The sequence below is a fragment of the Chroicocephalus ridibundus genome, chromosome 12, assembly GCF_963924245.1.
Source record: "Chroicocephalus ridibundus chromosome 12, bChrRid1.1, whole genome shotgun sequence".
Classification (NCBI taxonomy): domain Eukaryota; kingdom Metazoa; phylum Chordata; class Aves; order Charadriiformes; family Laridae; genus Chroicocephalus; species Chroicocephalus ridibundus.
In genome coordinates this window covers 15010715-15025962 of record NC_086295.1, presented here as the reverse complement: position 1 = coordinate 15025962, position 15248 = coordinate 15010715, and the positions used below count along the sequence as shown (strand labels likewise).

The following is a 15248-nucleotide window of genomic DNA, read 5'->3' as shown; positions in this document are numbered from 1 at the left end:
GCCAACACAGCAGATCTGATAACCACGGCATTTTGGTGCCCTCACCTAAGAGGCTCCAGTAGCATAACTAGCAGCTAGTAACCGTAGGAAGTAAGATCTTTCTGCAGCACATCTGTCCACAGCTACTGTTCTACTGTGAGTAAATAGGTGGATCTTGATTAGTGCTACAGCATGGTTGAGTCAGAATAACACAAGACAACTTTAATTTTGGTTTGTTCCTGTATTTGAGAGCAACTACCATCTTACTAAGACCTTCTTTTAACAAAAAGAACTGTGATATGATTTCTTAGGATCCTTAGTAAGCCTTTTCTTTAAATGGAGAACTGTGTGACTTGGCCGAGCTGCTGGAGGGCAGAGAGCTTGCTTGAGCCTTCATGACACGTGTACAAGTCGTGCCATGTCGTAGGCTACGTGATGAAAGACAGATGTTTGGGAATCTCTCTCTAAGGGATGACGGAATGAAATCATTGATGGCTGACTGTCCCACGAGAGATCAGATTCCATTCCCTCTATGTATAACGTAAGAGGTTCTGCTGTTAGTGAGAACTTGATGGATTCAAAATTACCATCACAAGTCATCTGGGGAAAAAAAAAATAAAGCTAAAACTTATGGTCTCCTGCTGCCTCTCCTCCCAGGGGCCTCACAATGAGGGACATCTGTGGGAAGAGATGGCAGGTCTATTTTGGCATATTCCAGCTGGAGGGAGAGCTCCAATCGAGCAATATGGTTGTGTTAACAGAACCTAGAGGAGTTTTGTCGGGAATCCAAAATGAGATGTGCGTGAAACACAGACGTAGCAATTTGGGATGGTTTCCAAACGAGGCAGGTCAGCACTTAAAAGGTTCCACCTACGGTGTGTACTCACGGCATCTGTCAAAAGCTGGAAGGAAACTGGATTTTGCTTGAGTTGTGACAGATAGCACAGAATCCAAATTTAGCATTTGATGTTGATGCCGTCCTTGTAATTGTTTTGCGTTGGCTTTTTTTTCTCCGCTCTAAGCAGCCTGCAAAGCCCAAAACTTCAGGCCAGATTTTCTGAGGTATTTCAGAAGCAATTGTTTGGATTTGGAGAGGCTGTGGATTGATGAAAGGTCAGACAAGCATCTTGTGAAAGACTATTTTAATGTAGCTAACACAGGAGAAGAGAGAGGAAAAAGAGTCAGAGCTTTGCATGAATAGCTGGCAAATGGCAAAAAAACATACCAAAAAGCAAGGTGCAGGGGAAGTGCTAGGAACGGGGACTGAGAGCAGCCTTTTGTTTTTGAGGCAGTGAAAAGATTGCCATGTTTGCATTTCTTCAAATGCAACGCTTGGTGGCTTTCTGCGGACAGCAGTTTATCTAAACAGCAAGTCATCTGTTAGCAGATCTTGCCTTTTACAAATAAAACTCTGGTCATCATCGGGCCCACCCATTATTCATGGTGGTAAAAAGTGAGGTAAGATGCTGTAAAACTTACAAATACATCACCTGGAGGCCATCACAGCACTGGTTAGGCAGCGCTGTTAAGCTGTTAAGCATTGTGTGGGTGTTGGTGGATGAGAAGCTCAACGTGAGCTGACAATGTGCCCTCACAGCCCTGAAAGACCCCAGGTCCTGTGCCGCAACATGGCCAGCGGGATGAGGGTGGGGGGTTCTGCTCCTCTGCTCCGCTCTGGGGAGACCCCCCCTGCGGTGCTGCCTCCAGCTCTGGGGCACCAACAGCAGAAGGACATGGACCTGTTGGAGCGGGGCCAGAGGAGGCCACAAAGATGCTGGTAGGGCTGGAGCCCCTCTGCTGTGAGGACAGGCTGGGAGAGCTGGGGGGGTTCAGCCTGGAGAAGAGAAGGCTCCGCAGAGACCTTAGAGCCCCTTCCAGTCCCTAAAGGGGCTCCAGGAGAGATGGGGAGGGACTCTGGATCAGGGAGGGGAGCCATGGGACGAGGGGGAATGGTTTTACACTGAAAGAGGGGAGATTTAGATGAGATATCAGGAAGAAATTCTTTGCTGTGAGGGTGGTGAGCCCCTGGCCCAGGCTGCCCAGAGAAGCTGTGGCTGCCCCATCCCTGGAGGGGTTCAAGGCCAGGTTGGACGGGGCTTGGAGCAGCCTGGTCTGGTGGGAGGTGTCCCTGCCCAGGACAGGGGGGTTGGAACTGGATGGTCTTTAAGGTCCCTTCCAACCCAAACCATGCTATCATTCTATCACTACGTGCCCTTGTGAAAAGTCCCTCCCCATCTTTCCTGTAGCCCCTTTAGGGACTGGAAGGGGCTCTAGGGCCTTCCCGGAGCCTTCTCTCCTCCAGGCTGAAGGGAAGGGCCAGGCGAGTCCGTCGCGATGGCCGTCAGCCCTCCGCCCCCGCTGCACCCCCCTCCTCGTCCCCGCCACCTCATGGCGGCCTGTCCCCCGCCTTCCCGCCATGCCCCGCGGCGCCTCTGCGGACTACATTTCCCAGCGTGCCCCGCGGCGGCGCGGGCCCGGGCGGGGGCGCTGCGGGGCGGCCCTGGCGCCGCTCCGTACAAAGCGGCGGAGGGAGGGGGCGCTTCCTGTTTGTCTCCGGCCGAGCCCAGCGGCGGCCATGGCGGCGGCGGCGGGCCCCGGGCCCGGCGGGGGGGGCCGGCGCAGGGCCCGCACGGCGGCCACCGGCACCACCACCAACATCCTGGCGCAGCTCCGGCACGGGCAGCTCAGCGGCTGCGGCCTGACGCGGGGGGCGCAGGTACGGGATGTGGGTGGGTGTGCGTGGGCGGGGAGCGGGGGGGCTGACCGGGCCCGGGCAGAGCCCTGAGACGGGGTTCCGAGCTGGCGGAGGCCTGCCGCGCCTCATGCCCGCCCCCCAACCCATTCGGCCTCGGACGGGGCCTGCAAGCCCGCCTGGCAGCTCGGCCGCGCAAGGCCCCGCTCCGTGGAGGGTTGGGAGCGGGTGATTGCCGGCCTTCGCGGCCCTTCGGCGGGGCTGAGCACCGGCTCCCGCCCGTCGAACCTCTCCTGGAGCTCTGAGGCCGGGAAGAGCCTGGCCGGCCTAGCGGGGCCTGCGGCCAGGTCTGCTTGGAGGCAGCGTCTGGCGAAGCAGCCTCTCTCCGCACGGAGTCGGGCTCTCTCCGGGGCTCCCCGGCCTTCTCTGCCCGCTCGGGCCCGGCCCAGGCACTGGAGGGGTGGCCCTGCAGCCGCACGCTGTGGGGAGGAACGATGCCCCTGTGCCTTCCTGCTCCTTCTCCCTCCTTCCCATCCTCGGTCTCCCTGTTGTAGAAAGACTGTGGAGCAGGACAAGCACTTGCCATGCTGTAGAAGAGCCGTTTTCCTCACTTGCTTTGGTTGGTGAAAGAGGTTGTGGCTTTCTCCTGCACAGAAAGGAAGCTCTCCTGTGAACCGTAACAGTGCAGCATCAAAATTTAAGCATATTTGATGGACAAAGGCAACCTCATAATATTAGTGCTCAGGAGACCTTTTAGCTCTGAAATGGGGTAGGTTTTATGCTGGTGGTTTTCCGTGAAACTTTTACAGTTCCGTTTCCAGTTTGTCATCTTTCCCAGTTGATGATGCTGGGAAATACTGAAAAATGAAATCAGCTTGTTAACCTAGGCTTGTGCCTATCGTGTGCTTATGCTGGCGTTTTTAAGAAGCTGCTCACAGATAATGGGCTATTCGTTTCTTTTTATGGAGACTAATTGGCATTTATTTTACAGATTAAATATGAAATGCTGCAAAGACTATGAAATTGAAGCGTGGGATAAAGAACTTGCATTTGGGCAGTGACTTATTGAGCTAAAGTATCTTAAAAGAGTTGAAATGGAATAAAAAAAATGGGATTTCTCTTAAGTGGTTTTCAGTAGTGCAGACAACAATATTTTCCTTGATTAACAAGGATTCTGAGCAATTACTAAGAGAAGACTTGTTCATCATAAATGTTCATTCCTCGCTCTGTAGCTGAGGTAGGTGAAAGAGCAGGAGGTGATTTTTAACAGCTTTTTTGTCCTTATTGTGCTGCTTGCTCAGACACTAGTTTGGTTAATACTTAAGAAAAGCAAATAATTTGCATGGATTTAAACCTGATATTGTCTCTTTTGAAGGAAGTTATTTCCGTGGGATTGTTTTAGGAGTGTATTTCATACAGCATGTGGACAAAGCAGCATGTTGTCTCAGGAACTTCCCTGTCCGCCTCTATACCCTTGCTGGCTCGCTCCCCCACAACCATAACGATTTAAGTCAGATAAACCTGTAACAATGTTGTGCACCAACGTAATCTGGTACCTCTGTTCTGGGCTTTGGTTTGCTTGAGAAATGCAGTGGTACCGTGTTTTAATTTGGGGCTTTTATGAATTGTTGGAAATAAATGCTGAAGCAAATGACCAGGCTTTTACAGTAGTCGAGGAAACTTCTGCTAGTTATATCCTTCTTCTCATAATGCCCAAGTTTGAGGTGTATTGTTTGGGGTTTTTGCTGGGGTTTTGTTTGTTTGTTTTGTTTTACTTTATGAATTTCAGTATCACTGTGCTGCCCTGAAAGACTTAAAACTTAGACGTCTAGGGCTCTCAGTGCCTCATAAATGCTCTAGGAATACATTTTTAAATCGCCTAGGTGAAGGATGGGGAACAATGATTTTGAATCCCTGAATGATTTTGAACTTTGTAAATTACGCATCTCTGTACTTTTACCTTAAAGGAGTTTTTTGTTTTTAGACAATCTAAATAGAAAGCACTTTGATGCAATTTATAAAGAAGTATGAGGCAGTTTTGGGTGCTCATCTTTTTTTAAGTTCTGTTTTTTATCAAAATGTTTATGCTTTTTCTGCAGTTGACTCCTCAGCAGCAGTGTGGTACCCCTTGCTTAAGTTTCTCAACTCATTTGTTCCTCAAAAGCCGAAGAGCAGATCAGGTTTCCAACTGTTGTGTTGGGGTCTAGAAGAACAAGTCAGGACAATGTCCTTTGAGCTCTTTCTTCCCAAGGAAGTTTTGTGTCATGTGCTGCACGGACTGCACTGCTGGTATCCCGTGAGGAAGAGAAACCCTTTTTGAGATCTTAATTCAGAGAGATTGGGAAACACAGTTCCTTGCTGTGATGCCTGCCATCTGAGTAGCATTCTCCTACAATGTTGTCACTGTATTTTAGCATCTGATCTCTGGGAGACAATTAGTACCTTTCTGTAGGCGGAAGTGGCATTTATTCTTAAACAAAGCCTTGCATACTATTTTTAGGTGATCCCAAGATCCATTTTGGTATGACGAAAGCAGGGGCTTGTCTTTGAATCAGTAAGGATAATTTTTGACACGCCTGCATCTGAAGGTTCATCAGCCTGATCTTACAGGGAAATAAAAATATTTTTGACAGCAGCAGCCACCTGAATATCTGTCAGTTTTGAGGCCAGCTAAGGCTCTGAAATCTGGATTCTCATGTGTTCTTGCTGTACTTGCCTACCAGGAGCTGTAGCTTTCTTGCCGGTTGGTCTCTTTGCTTTATTATTAATAATAAGAAGGCTGATGGATAAGCAGATTTCAGTAGATATTGCTATTATCTGTTCTCATGTCCATTTTAGCCATATTGCTATCATCAGCTGCTGCCCTGGATGCGAGCCTCAATCATTGGTATCAGATTGCATAACCTTGTGTCAAGGTTTGCCCTAGCACCGAGTACAGAGCGAGTGAAAGGGGCTTTTCACATAGTGGAAAACCAGAAGCAGGCCAACTTTCCAGAAGTGACACACATTTTCTAATAAGGAAAAATATTGCTTGGTGAACTGGCTGTTGTGTAGCCCCTCTCCTGGCACAGCTGCGCTGGCTGCAAATAAGACATGACGAGGTTTATGCTGCAGTTCCTTGAAGGCAAAGGAACATTTTGGCTCAGCTGATCAAGCTGAGATTCCCTTAGCAAGAGGGCACGCACTTCATCTGCTGCAAGCCAACTGCGAAAAGCTTGTATATAACATGAAACCAGATGATATTTAGGTGCAGCTATGCGAACCCCTGGAGACAGAGCAATACAATAATGGATTAACCAGTGATTTGTTGGCAAAACAGCGTGCTTCTGGTGCAGTCCCAAGAGCAAATCGTCAGCGCTGGTCTCACTCTCATAGGATTGCCAAAGCTTAGCTAAAACAATCAGAATGGAAAAAAGAGACCATTATTCCAGCTGTATTTCATGATCTGCTATCCCTAGGAATAGATGCTTCCCTTAGCAGAACAGTCCCTGTCCACTCTGAAAAAAACTCTCTGTGGAAGGAAAACGTTTTCTGCCTCAGACATCCTGGTTTCCAGCTCCTACCATTACAAGTTATTGGTAGTCTGTAGTAGTTTCCCAACTCTGAGGAAAATATTTTGGTTTCTAATCAGTTTTGTTTCCTCCTTACAACAGCACCAACAAAAAAACCCATTCACGTGAATATAATCCACTTTAGTAGCTCTAATTGTATGGGTCTTAGCAGGCTTAGAGCTCTTCAGCAGAAGACAGCTAGTGAGTGTTGGAAAGCCTGCACACACTTTTTATATAACCAGGACCAGAGCTCTGTCATACCCTAGAAATGCTCAGAAGTGTTGGACTGCAGTAGTCTTTATTTTGTGTGACTGAAGATGAGTAGGAATAAAACTGTGGTAGATGTAAATATTCCTTGCCCCTTTGCTTTTTCCTAGATATCTCTACAGATTTTGCTTTCTTTCAAAATGAATTAAAGAAGAAACTTCCAAGGAGAATGTGATCACTGAGTAGTTAATACAATTTTACATATTAGTTGATTTTATATATTTTTTTCTGAGAGTAAGATCATCAAAACAAACATTAGTAACTATTACCACGATCTGGTAGATTCTGTAGTGTTTTTGAAGAGCTGCTGGTGTTAAAGATCTGTGTTGGAATTGCTCTGCTCTCAGAAGCACCGTGGGGTTTTGAGATTCGCGAGAGCTGTTCTTTGTCATGGTAGACTTGCTCTTCTTCCAGTGAGGGGAGTAGGGCAGTGGTTTGGGAGTTGTGGGGATGGTTAGACCTGGCTAGAAGCTATGGCAGGTTTTATCCTAGGACACCGTGTCCTTGGGTTCATGCCTGGCTTTTGGGTTGGCAGGAGAAAGGATGACGAGCTCCATCCAGGGTTGTGGAGGGTGGAGAAACAGTAGTTACGGGAAACTTGATCTGCACTTCGAAGAATCTAGGAGCTGGAGAGAGGCTGGAAATACGTGGACTTCTCCCAGCTTAACATCATCAGCAGAGTTTCTTTTTAGGAATAAAAGTTTGGGGGCTTTGATGTGTTCTTGACCAGAGCTACGTGCAAAAGACCCAGCTGGTGCCTGGCTGCGTTGTTTACTGCCCCGCAGCTGCAGGGTAGCAGTGCACAGCTTCTCCCTTGGAATGCTTTCCACAACCGCTTTATAGGCCACAAGATGTGTTTCTGTTTCTATGCCGTTGTGTTAAAATGAAAACTTGGGGGTTGGGGAACGGGTCGTTTACCTTCATTGTAGGCTTTTTTGTGAAAAGCTGTGTGAGGAAAGAGGCAGCTTGGCCAGACCGATGCATGTTCGTTAGCGACTGAAAAGGAAAATGTAATGAGGAGCTGGGATGACGGGGCACTCCCCAAAATACTGAATGATTGTTCTCCTGGCAGTCTATCAGAGATGACTTCCTAAGTTATTACTATTCAGAAAAATTAAATATTTAATTGCACAAATATTAGTTTCCTGTTTTTTAAAGGTTGGCCTAAAAGGTTTGAAGGAAAGGATATGGAAAGGCTTTGATTTTATTAAAAATATGTAGAGACGATATGCTTGCATGTGTTTCTTGAGAGCCATAATCTTGTGTGTCTTTTTTCTCTTAAGCTTTCAGAACATTTGAATATGTACTTCAGAAGTGGTCATGGAAAATACTGGGAATGGCAATTCTGCTTTTTTTTTTTTTTAAAGGACTTCCAATCTTAGCTTAATGCATGATTGCAACAAAAAATTGGATTAAGGAAAAATTACAAGTGATGTGTCATAGCTGTAAAATCTGTCACAGCATGAATTCTTTAGTGCTGGAATGGATGCTTGGACACTATTTTTGCTTTTTGAAAGATCACAGAAAACACTTTTAAAACATCCTCCTCTGTTGAGCAAGGTGGTGAGATGTTTGAAAGGTAAAATGCGAAATAAAGGCACAATTGTACTAGGGAAAGCGTTACCTTTACTCTGAAGAGCAAAGGGGAGGGTTAACTCATGGTATTTCTGCTACTGTCATGTGCGTCAGCAGCTATGGGGAGACATGGAGATGTGTCACTGACCACAGCTTAGAAAAGTGGTGGAGACGAGGTTGGGGAAATAAGAGGTTTACTTCATAGGGCAATGAGAATTGTCACAGTGCAGGAACACAAATGGAAAGGAAACTCCTCACTGGAAGGCAAAGGGATTTTGAAACAATCGTAACTACAAGAAATCTCAGGCCAGTAACAAATGGTGCTGATAGAAGAGACTTAACTGAAAAATAAAAAGACTGAAAACTGTTCTGTTTTACCTCGAACCAGGACAAGTGGGTAGGAATATCAGTAGCAAATAACTACAGCAAAGTGGAGGGGTACAACAGAAAGGGGAACTAAACTGATCAAGGGATGGATTTAGGTAAAAATGAACACATAACAGTATAACTTGATGAAGATTTTAGGTATTGTTCACAATTGTTTATGGATGCTGGGCTGTTTTAAAAGGATTTATAGCACAGGACGATTAGAAAGAAATTTAAAAGAAATATTTAGATTCCTGTGTAGTGTCTTTGTACAGACCTTTGTATACTTTCAAGAAAAACTATGCACAAAGTTATTTATACTCTGTGGTAGGAAGGAATTCCTATGGTAGTTACCAGTCTTTGGAGTAATCTCCTGGGAAATCCTGGACTCCGGTCCTTTGGGAGGCTTTAAAGAGAAAACCCCTCGCTCTGCTCTGCCGGGCAGTCCTGGATGGGCTTGACGGCACATTTTTAACTCTATTTTAGTCCTCTCTGAAGTCTTTTATCGTGTCATGTTCTAATACCAGCGAGGTGTGACAGTTCATAACCCCGGCAACCATGGTTTAGGTAGCCCCGTTCTTTTCATTGATGCCATTTCCAGCTGGGCTTCTGCAGCCTCCCCTTCTTGCTAGGTAATATCGAACTACTCAAGCTTTGTACGCAACATTTCAGAGATTTTATCCAGAGCTATTCAGTGAACAAAGAAAATTTCTGAGAAATTGGTGTTGGATTTGGTTTATCCTGCTTGGATGAGATCAAAAAAAATGCTGGAGAGGGAAAGGGGCCCCAAAAGACCCAGTGCTAATTTTGGTGACTATTCAGTAATATCTGCCCAAAAAGAGCAATACGGAAACTGACTTTGCTTACAAATGAAAACTGTTGACTAGCAGCTATTACAGAAATCATGAGATCCAGTTTTTAACCAAAATGGTTGTAAAGAAAGACCGCTCCATACAATCTAATTGAATTTTAATCCCTCCACAGAATCCAAAATCTTTGCATTGGCAAATACTGCCCCGCCACAATGGAAATATTCAGAGCCAGGGAAGCCTTATAAATACAGAATAGGGACCAGAAGCTAGAGCTTGCACTGAAACCAAAGACATGTCTTAAATCAAGAGAAGGAAAATCTTTTTTTTTTCTTTTTTTTTTTTTTTTTTTTTGGAAAGCAGTTAAAAGAAGATGAGAGCAAGGAAACGTTTGCTTCATTCTTTCAGAATTTCAGTTCTGAAAGTTTTCTGCAGATCAGCACAAATGACTGCCTCTCAGTCCGGGACCGGGAGCGGAAGACCTACTGGTACAGAAATGAGAATGGAGATGGATCCTGCCCCAAACCAAGAAGCATATGTGCGATTAACAAATGCGGTATTGGGGACAAGGTTTTAACATTGATTATTTTGGCCTTTTCTGAGAGCATTTGGATGCAGAATTCTGCACTGTGCTACTGGAACCTCAGATCACAACCCATGCACGTCATCATTGCCTGCACTATCTTCCTCATCAGCTGGAGCCGGAGAATGATTCTTTCCCTGGCATTTTGCTGCCTGTTTGTTCTTTGCACTTTACCCAGCAATTAAGCGGGTTCCTCCCACTGCTCGTGGGGTTGTGTACTCCTCCCACACCTGAGATGGGGTAGTGGTAGAGCTCCTCTCGCTCTCTGTATTCTGGGTATTACAGGGAGAAATGGAAATTTGTGACTTCAAACGAGCTGACCCATTATTCGCAGTCCAAACGATGAGAAACTATTTTGACTTCATGGTTTTGTCCTGCCATTTCTTGTGCGAATGGCCTCCTCGGAAGGAGCTCTGCGTCATTCTCCAGCAGTGCTGGTTGATTACTCTTATTCAGAAAGCAGATGCTGCTTCAATCACCCCTTCTAGCAAGAAAACCTGATATTTCCAAGAGCCTTGAAATTCTCAGTTATGTACAAATTTTGATATTTCATCCAGGAAAGAATGCTAAGTATCTGGAAAGCTTAGAAGAAGGGCATAGCAGCTAACATTGCCAGTCTGAATTTTCGTGTGCTTGCATCACTTCTCTGGTCTTTCTGTATGCTGTCTAACAAGTGGAGAAAAGGGTTAAATTCTCAGTCCGAAATTGGAGTATATTTGCATATAATTGTCTAATCAGGAATTGAATGGCCCTTTGGAATTGTACACTGAAGTATATCCGAGAAAGATGTCTTGGCTGACACAATAAGCAGTAAGATTTCCTGGCTGTTAACTATTAACATTGCACGTTTGAGCAGGCTGGAGGGAAACAATGCAATTTAACCACAGAAAGGTCTGGGGAGTGACTTACACAGGATGAGAGCAGCTTGGAGGTTTAGACCTAGGAGTAAGTGAAAATCCACAAATGTTGCATTCAGATGCAGTCTTGCTGGCCTGAGGATTGTGTTGGTTTTATTATTTTTATTTTATTTTATTTGGAGGGCATATAAAAATACTGTAAAACCAGCCAGAAATCCTGCTGGCTATAATTATTATTGTCTGTCTTACCTTTCTGTACAAGGGTAAGTCCCTATTTCAGGGTTGGTCTAGGTACCTCTGAAGTATTGTTAAGGAAGGGGGTTGGATTTTGGTCTGCATTAGCTGGATCGTGAACTTTCATGAAGAGCTCCTCATTTACAGTATCTGCTGGCGGTAACCTGGAAGCATTAAGGCTTCAGAACAACTTTTGTGGATTCTACGCAGAGTATTGTTGTGTGCTCCTTCATATTTTTTTTTTCAGGAGTAAAATATAGTGGTGAATATTGAGATTTTTTTATACATATATTTTGGAGAGAAGAGGAAAATTGGAAAAAGTGCATGAATGTGATAGCAAATGCTTTTTTGTGGTTGCAGCCTGCGTCCCAGAGGATAATACCGGTGTTCTCCAACTCATTTAGTTGTCGGTCTCCGTTTATAACCAGCCCAAGACTACAGAGGAAATTTTTCCCTGTATGTTTGATGCATTCTTCTGGAGCCTGCTTGTAAATCTTAGTGGTTTGGGTCATTGCTGTGAGCAGTAATGGCTTCAGGGACTTGGCTGAGGAAATTCTCATTACTAGCTGAATGTCATGAGCCGTGAAGCCTTTCCACCTTCAGTATTCTCTCTACCTTAGACCGGTGTAATTTTTGGTAGTGTCAAGGGCACCCATTTCCTCCTTCAGTGACCTGTCAACTGGAGTTCTACTAACAGAATTATTTAGAGACGTATGTGTTCCCATTTTGAAATACATGACCAGTATAAAAATATGAAATGAGATTAAGTACTCGAAATGCTGACATCTGCTTTAACCCCTGTCCTGTTTAACATACTTCAACCGTCAGTAAAATTCAGCAGCTACCAGATAAATTGCTGCATAGAAAGAGGTACTGGATTTTGTAATGGTACTGTCTACAATAAACTACTTTTCTGTGATATTCTGATATTTTGGGAAGGTGATAAGGTGGTTTTCCTGGTTGTGAAGCATCAGACGCATAGGAATAATATTCTTCCTTTGTTGCAGATCACAGAGGCCTTGTTAAAGGAAAGAGATAAACAAGCAAAATGGAATGGGATTCCCTTACTGTTGCAAAAGCTGTATGAACATAGCCACCCAAACAGCGATTTCTCCCAGTGCCAAAGCATCTTAAAGGTACTGTCTGCACCGTCCTTCCTGGAAGCTAGGCCTTATTTTGTTGTGGCTTTCTTGTAAAGTCTACTGCAATCATATTCTAACTAATTTTTGAAACTGTTTGCATGATAGTATCTGTGAATTGGCTGGTAGATAAGAGCTGGGAATTCATGTAGTTGATTAGTCAGTAGATCACACAGATAGCTGGAGACAATTGTGTTTATACTGTTGAACAGTTTTCTTTTTGAACCGTCTTTTTTTTTTTTTATTATTGTATGCAGGAAATTTCTCCACTTCTTTCAATGGAAGCCGTGGTATTTGTTACGGAAGATAGAAAAGCTGCTCAAGAGTCCACTTTCCCAAATACATACACATTTGACTTATTTGGAGGAGTCGACGTAAGTGTGTTTTTTCAACGTCAAAAGATTTCTGCATGGTAGTCATACCACTGAGAAATCTGTAAGTGAGGTCTTGAGGCCTTTGACGCTTCAGAATCTACAGAATGACTTTACCAATTTGATGTTAAGCGTTAGAATTGTGCCCGTTAATCAAAATTTGAAAAGGGTGTATTTTGCAAGGTATGAATCATCAAAAGTGAGGTGCTTTTTCTTGTATGATACAGAAGACCTGGCTGTTTCTTCAGGTTGTCTGTCTTTAACTTAAAGGTGAGACCTCTAGGTTCTCAATTAAAAGAGTTTCAAATGATTTCTAGTTGTGAGATGAAATACTACAGTTGGTACTGGAGCACTGCGAATTTCACTGACCACTAAAGGGTGTGTGGCAGTTTTTAAGCACACTAGGACATCTTTTAGCCAGGTTGTCTCTGTTTATTGCTGGCATCCAGTGCGGACTACTTCATCTCTGGAAAAGTTTTTTAAACAGAACTGTGTGGTTTCTGTAGACATTCTGTCAATTTATCTTTTTGTTTATTTGTTTTAATTCTACATTACACAAATACCCAAGTTTGCTCAGTTTTATGATGACACACTCTGGGATCTTAGCTTCATTAGAAATGTATGATTTGTATTTTCCAGTGAATTAATTGATACTTTCTCCCTATTTTTTTTTTATTTGGTCTAACTAAACAGTGTCTTTGCTGCTTCTCTCTTGTTACACTTAGCATGCCTTGATTTAAGTAAAACTTACGTTTAGGTTACGTTGTTTTGAAATTAGCACTGGTTTAGTTGCTGGTATCCTGTTAACTGAGCACAAAAGTCTTCAGCTACCCAAGCAATTTAGAACATTGGATGAAAATGTTCTAAATTTCCCTTGGTTTTAATGGGAAATAGTGATACTTCCTGTAGAAGTGCTTTTAACGTAAGAATGCACAGAAAATGACTTTATATTTCATCTTTAAGTAAGTGTGTGGGGGTTTTCTTTGGTTGCTTCGTTGGGGTTTGTTGGTTGGGTTTTTTTTTTCTTGAGCTGGAGGTGGTAAATACCAGACACACTGTAATTATCTGGTACTATGGCCAGAGATTTGGGTGATACAAGTGGGTTTAATCTGGTTAAAGGCAGTGGTAGAAGCCAGTGCAATGAAAATCCTACTCTAGGACTTGAAAGGGAAGTAGTCTAATCTGCTGGTTCCGTGTGTGCCACGTGCTGATTCTGTATTGCAGTATTTTGAACTGGGAAGCATGAGTAACTTTGAAGGATGCTAAATTTGCAGTATACTCTGTATGGTATAATGTGTGGTAGTATATTCCTTAAAATATTTTTGGATTCTGACATCCTTTACATCGAGGAAGAACAAAAGCACATTTGTGCCTCCACCCTTTATATGAATACATGTAAAATACTACGTGAGAGTACAAACGCGTGAACTGATATACGAGTCTCATGGGCTTCAGAACTGAATGCAACCCCCTTCCAAGAAATAAGTTCTCATAACTCCCTTTCTGCTCCTTCTGCCTCTGGTGAGGCACCCTCTTGCCTATTCTCTTCCTGCCATTGGACTCTTGTGCTTCTTGCTGCAAACTATTGCAGTTTCAGTAGGATGGTTGAAGAAAGCCTTCTCCAAGGAGTGTCTCACACCACTGCAGTCCAGTCCCTGGAGTGTATGTGAGGAGCATACCTGTTCTGCAAGAATAAGGTGATAAATACATGGTGGGTTGTAGTATTGACCAGGAAAAAAATAAATACTAGCTCAAAAGATCCGCTCCGCAAGGCAGGAGCGAGCATGACTGCAGCCACCCTTAAAAGATAGACTTGTTGTGCGGGTGACCTCCATCCCAAGTGCATGGGGATATCTTTGGATGCTTATCTCGGGTACTGAGCCTTGAGGTGGGCATTCTTCTCCTAAAACGTAAGCCGTTAATATGAGCACTGCATTACTACTGCAGTCATTTTTCTCTACCCTAGAATAGTAGCTCCGGCAGCTATTACAAATACTGCTGGAAAATGGATATTCCTCTTTAAAATTGCCTATTTATTTATTTATCGGTGCTTAAAATGTGGGCAGTGCCTCTGGTGCTGTCAGATGTTTTCCTCTGTGTCTGGGTAGGTAGTTCGTTAAAAGAACAGTACAGTTAAGTTGGGACAAATAGAGCAAGTTGTAAAATCTAAGTATATTGTCAGTTGGCATAATTTGACTGGGTGATCCCTACATTGCTGTTAACAATTTTAAACTGGATTTTAAAACTAGGGGCTTTTTGCAGTACTTCTTGCAGAAATCATCAGTTCCTCTAAATTTTTAAATAAGCTGGTTGTTTTTTTTTTTTTCTTAATGCTTTAAAATAAACCAGTGGTATAGGAGAACAACTAACTAAAGATCAGTTCTACATCTATCAGAACCATAGTCCTAGTCTTGGAAAGCTGACTGTTAACATGAAACAACATTTCACATATCTGTAAATGTATATGTAAGTATACATATAAGGTGCATATACACAGGCAGTGGCTTGCTCTTTATTGGCGAGATTAAAATCTGGAGCGACTTGAGTTCTGTTATGTCTGGACCTGAAATGTATTTTGAAGCCCAGCAAGATTTAGGGGAGAGTCTTTGCAAAATTTGCATCTTTGTTATTGCTAAAGATTCATTATTTTGGGAGGTGTGTGATAGCTCTCCTTGATGTTACCTGGATGCACGTGAAATTACATTCTTTGCAGACTCAAATTCTTTAAAACTTGCCAGTGGGATATTGTTTAATACAACTGTTATTATTTCTTCAGGGTAAATACAACTATTTTTTGTCAATGTAGTTTTGATACCAATAGGCTT

The 15248-nt window shown here is 43.7% G+C and overlaps 1 protein-coding gene across 1 annotated transcript in view; it reads left to right on the top strand.

Moving 5' to 3' along the window:
- The first annotated feature begins 2479 nt into the window (after window positions 1-2479).
- Window positions 2480-15248, top strand: part of TRPC4AP (transient receptor potential cation channel subfamily C member 4 associated protein) — a 38572-nt gene continuing 25803 nt past the window's right edge. The window contains exons 1-3 of the mRNA XM_063350238.1: window positions 2480-2695; window positions 11921-12049; window positions 12310-12426. Of these exons, the coding sequence (XP_063206308.1) occupies window positions 2555-2695; window positions 11921-12049; window positions 12310-12426 (387 nt within the window). The 5' untranslated portion in view covers window positions 2480-2554. The remainder of the gene's footprint in view (window positions 2696-11920; window positions 12050-12309; window positions 12427-15248) is intronic.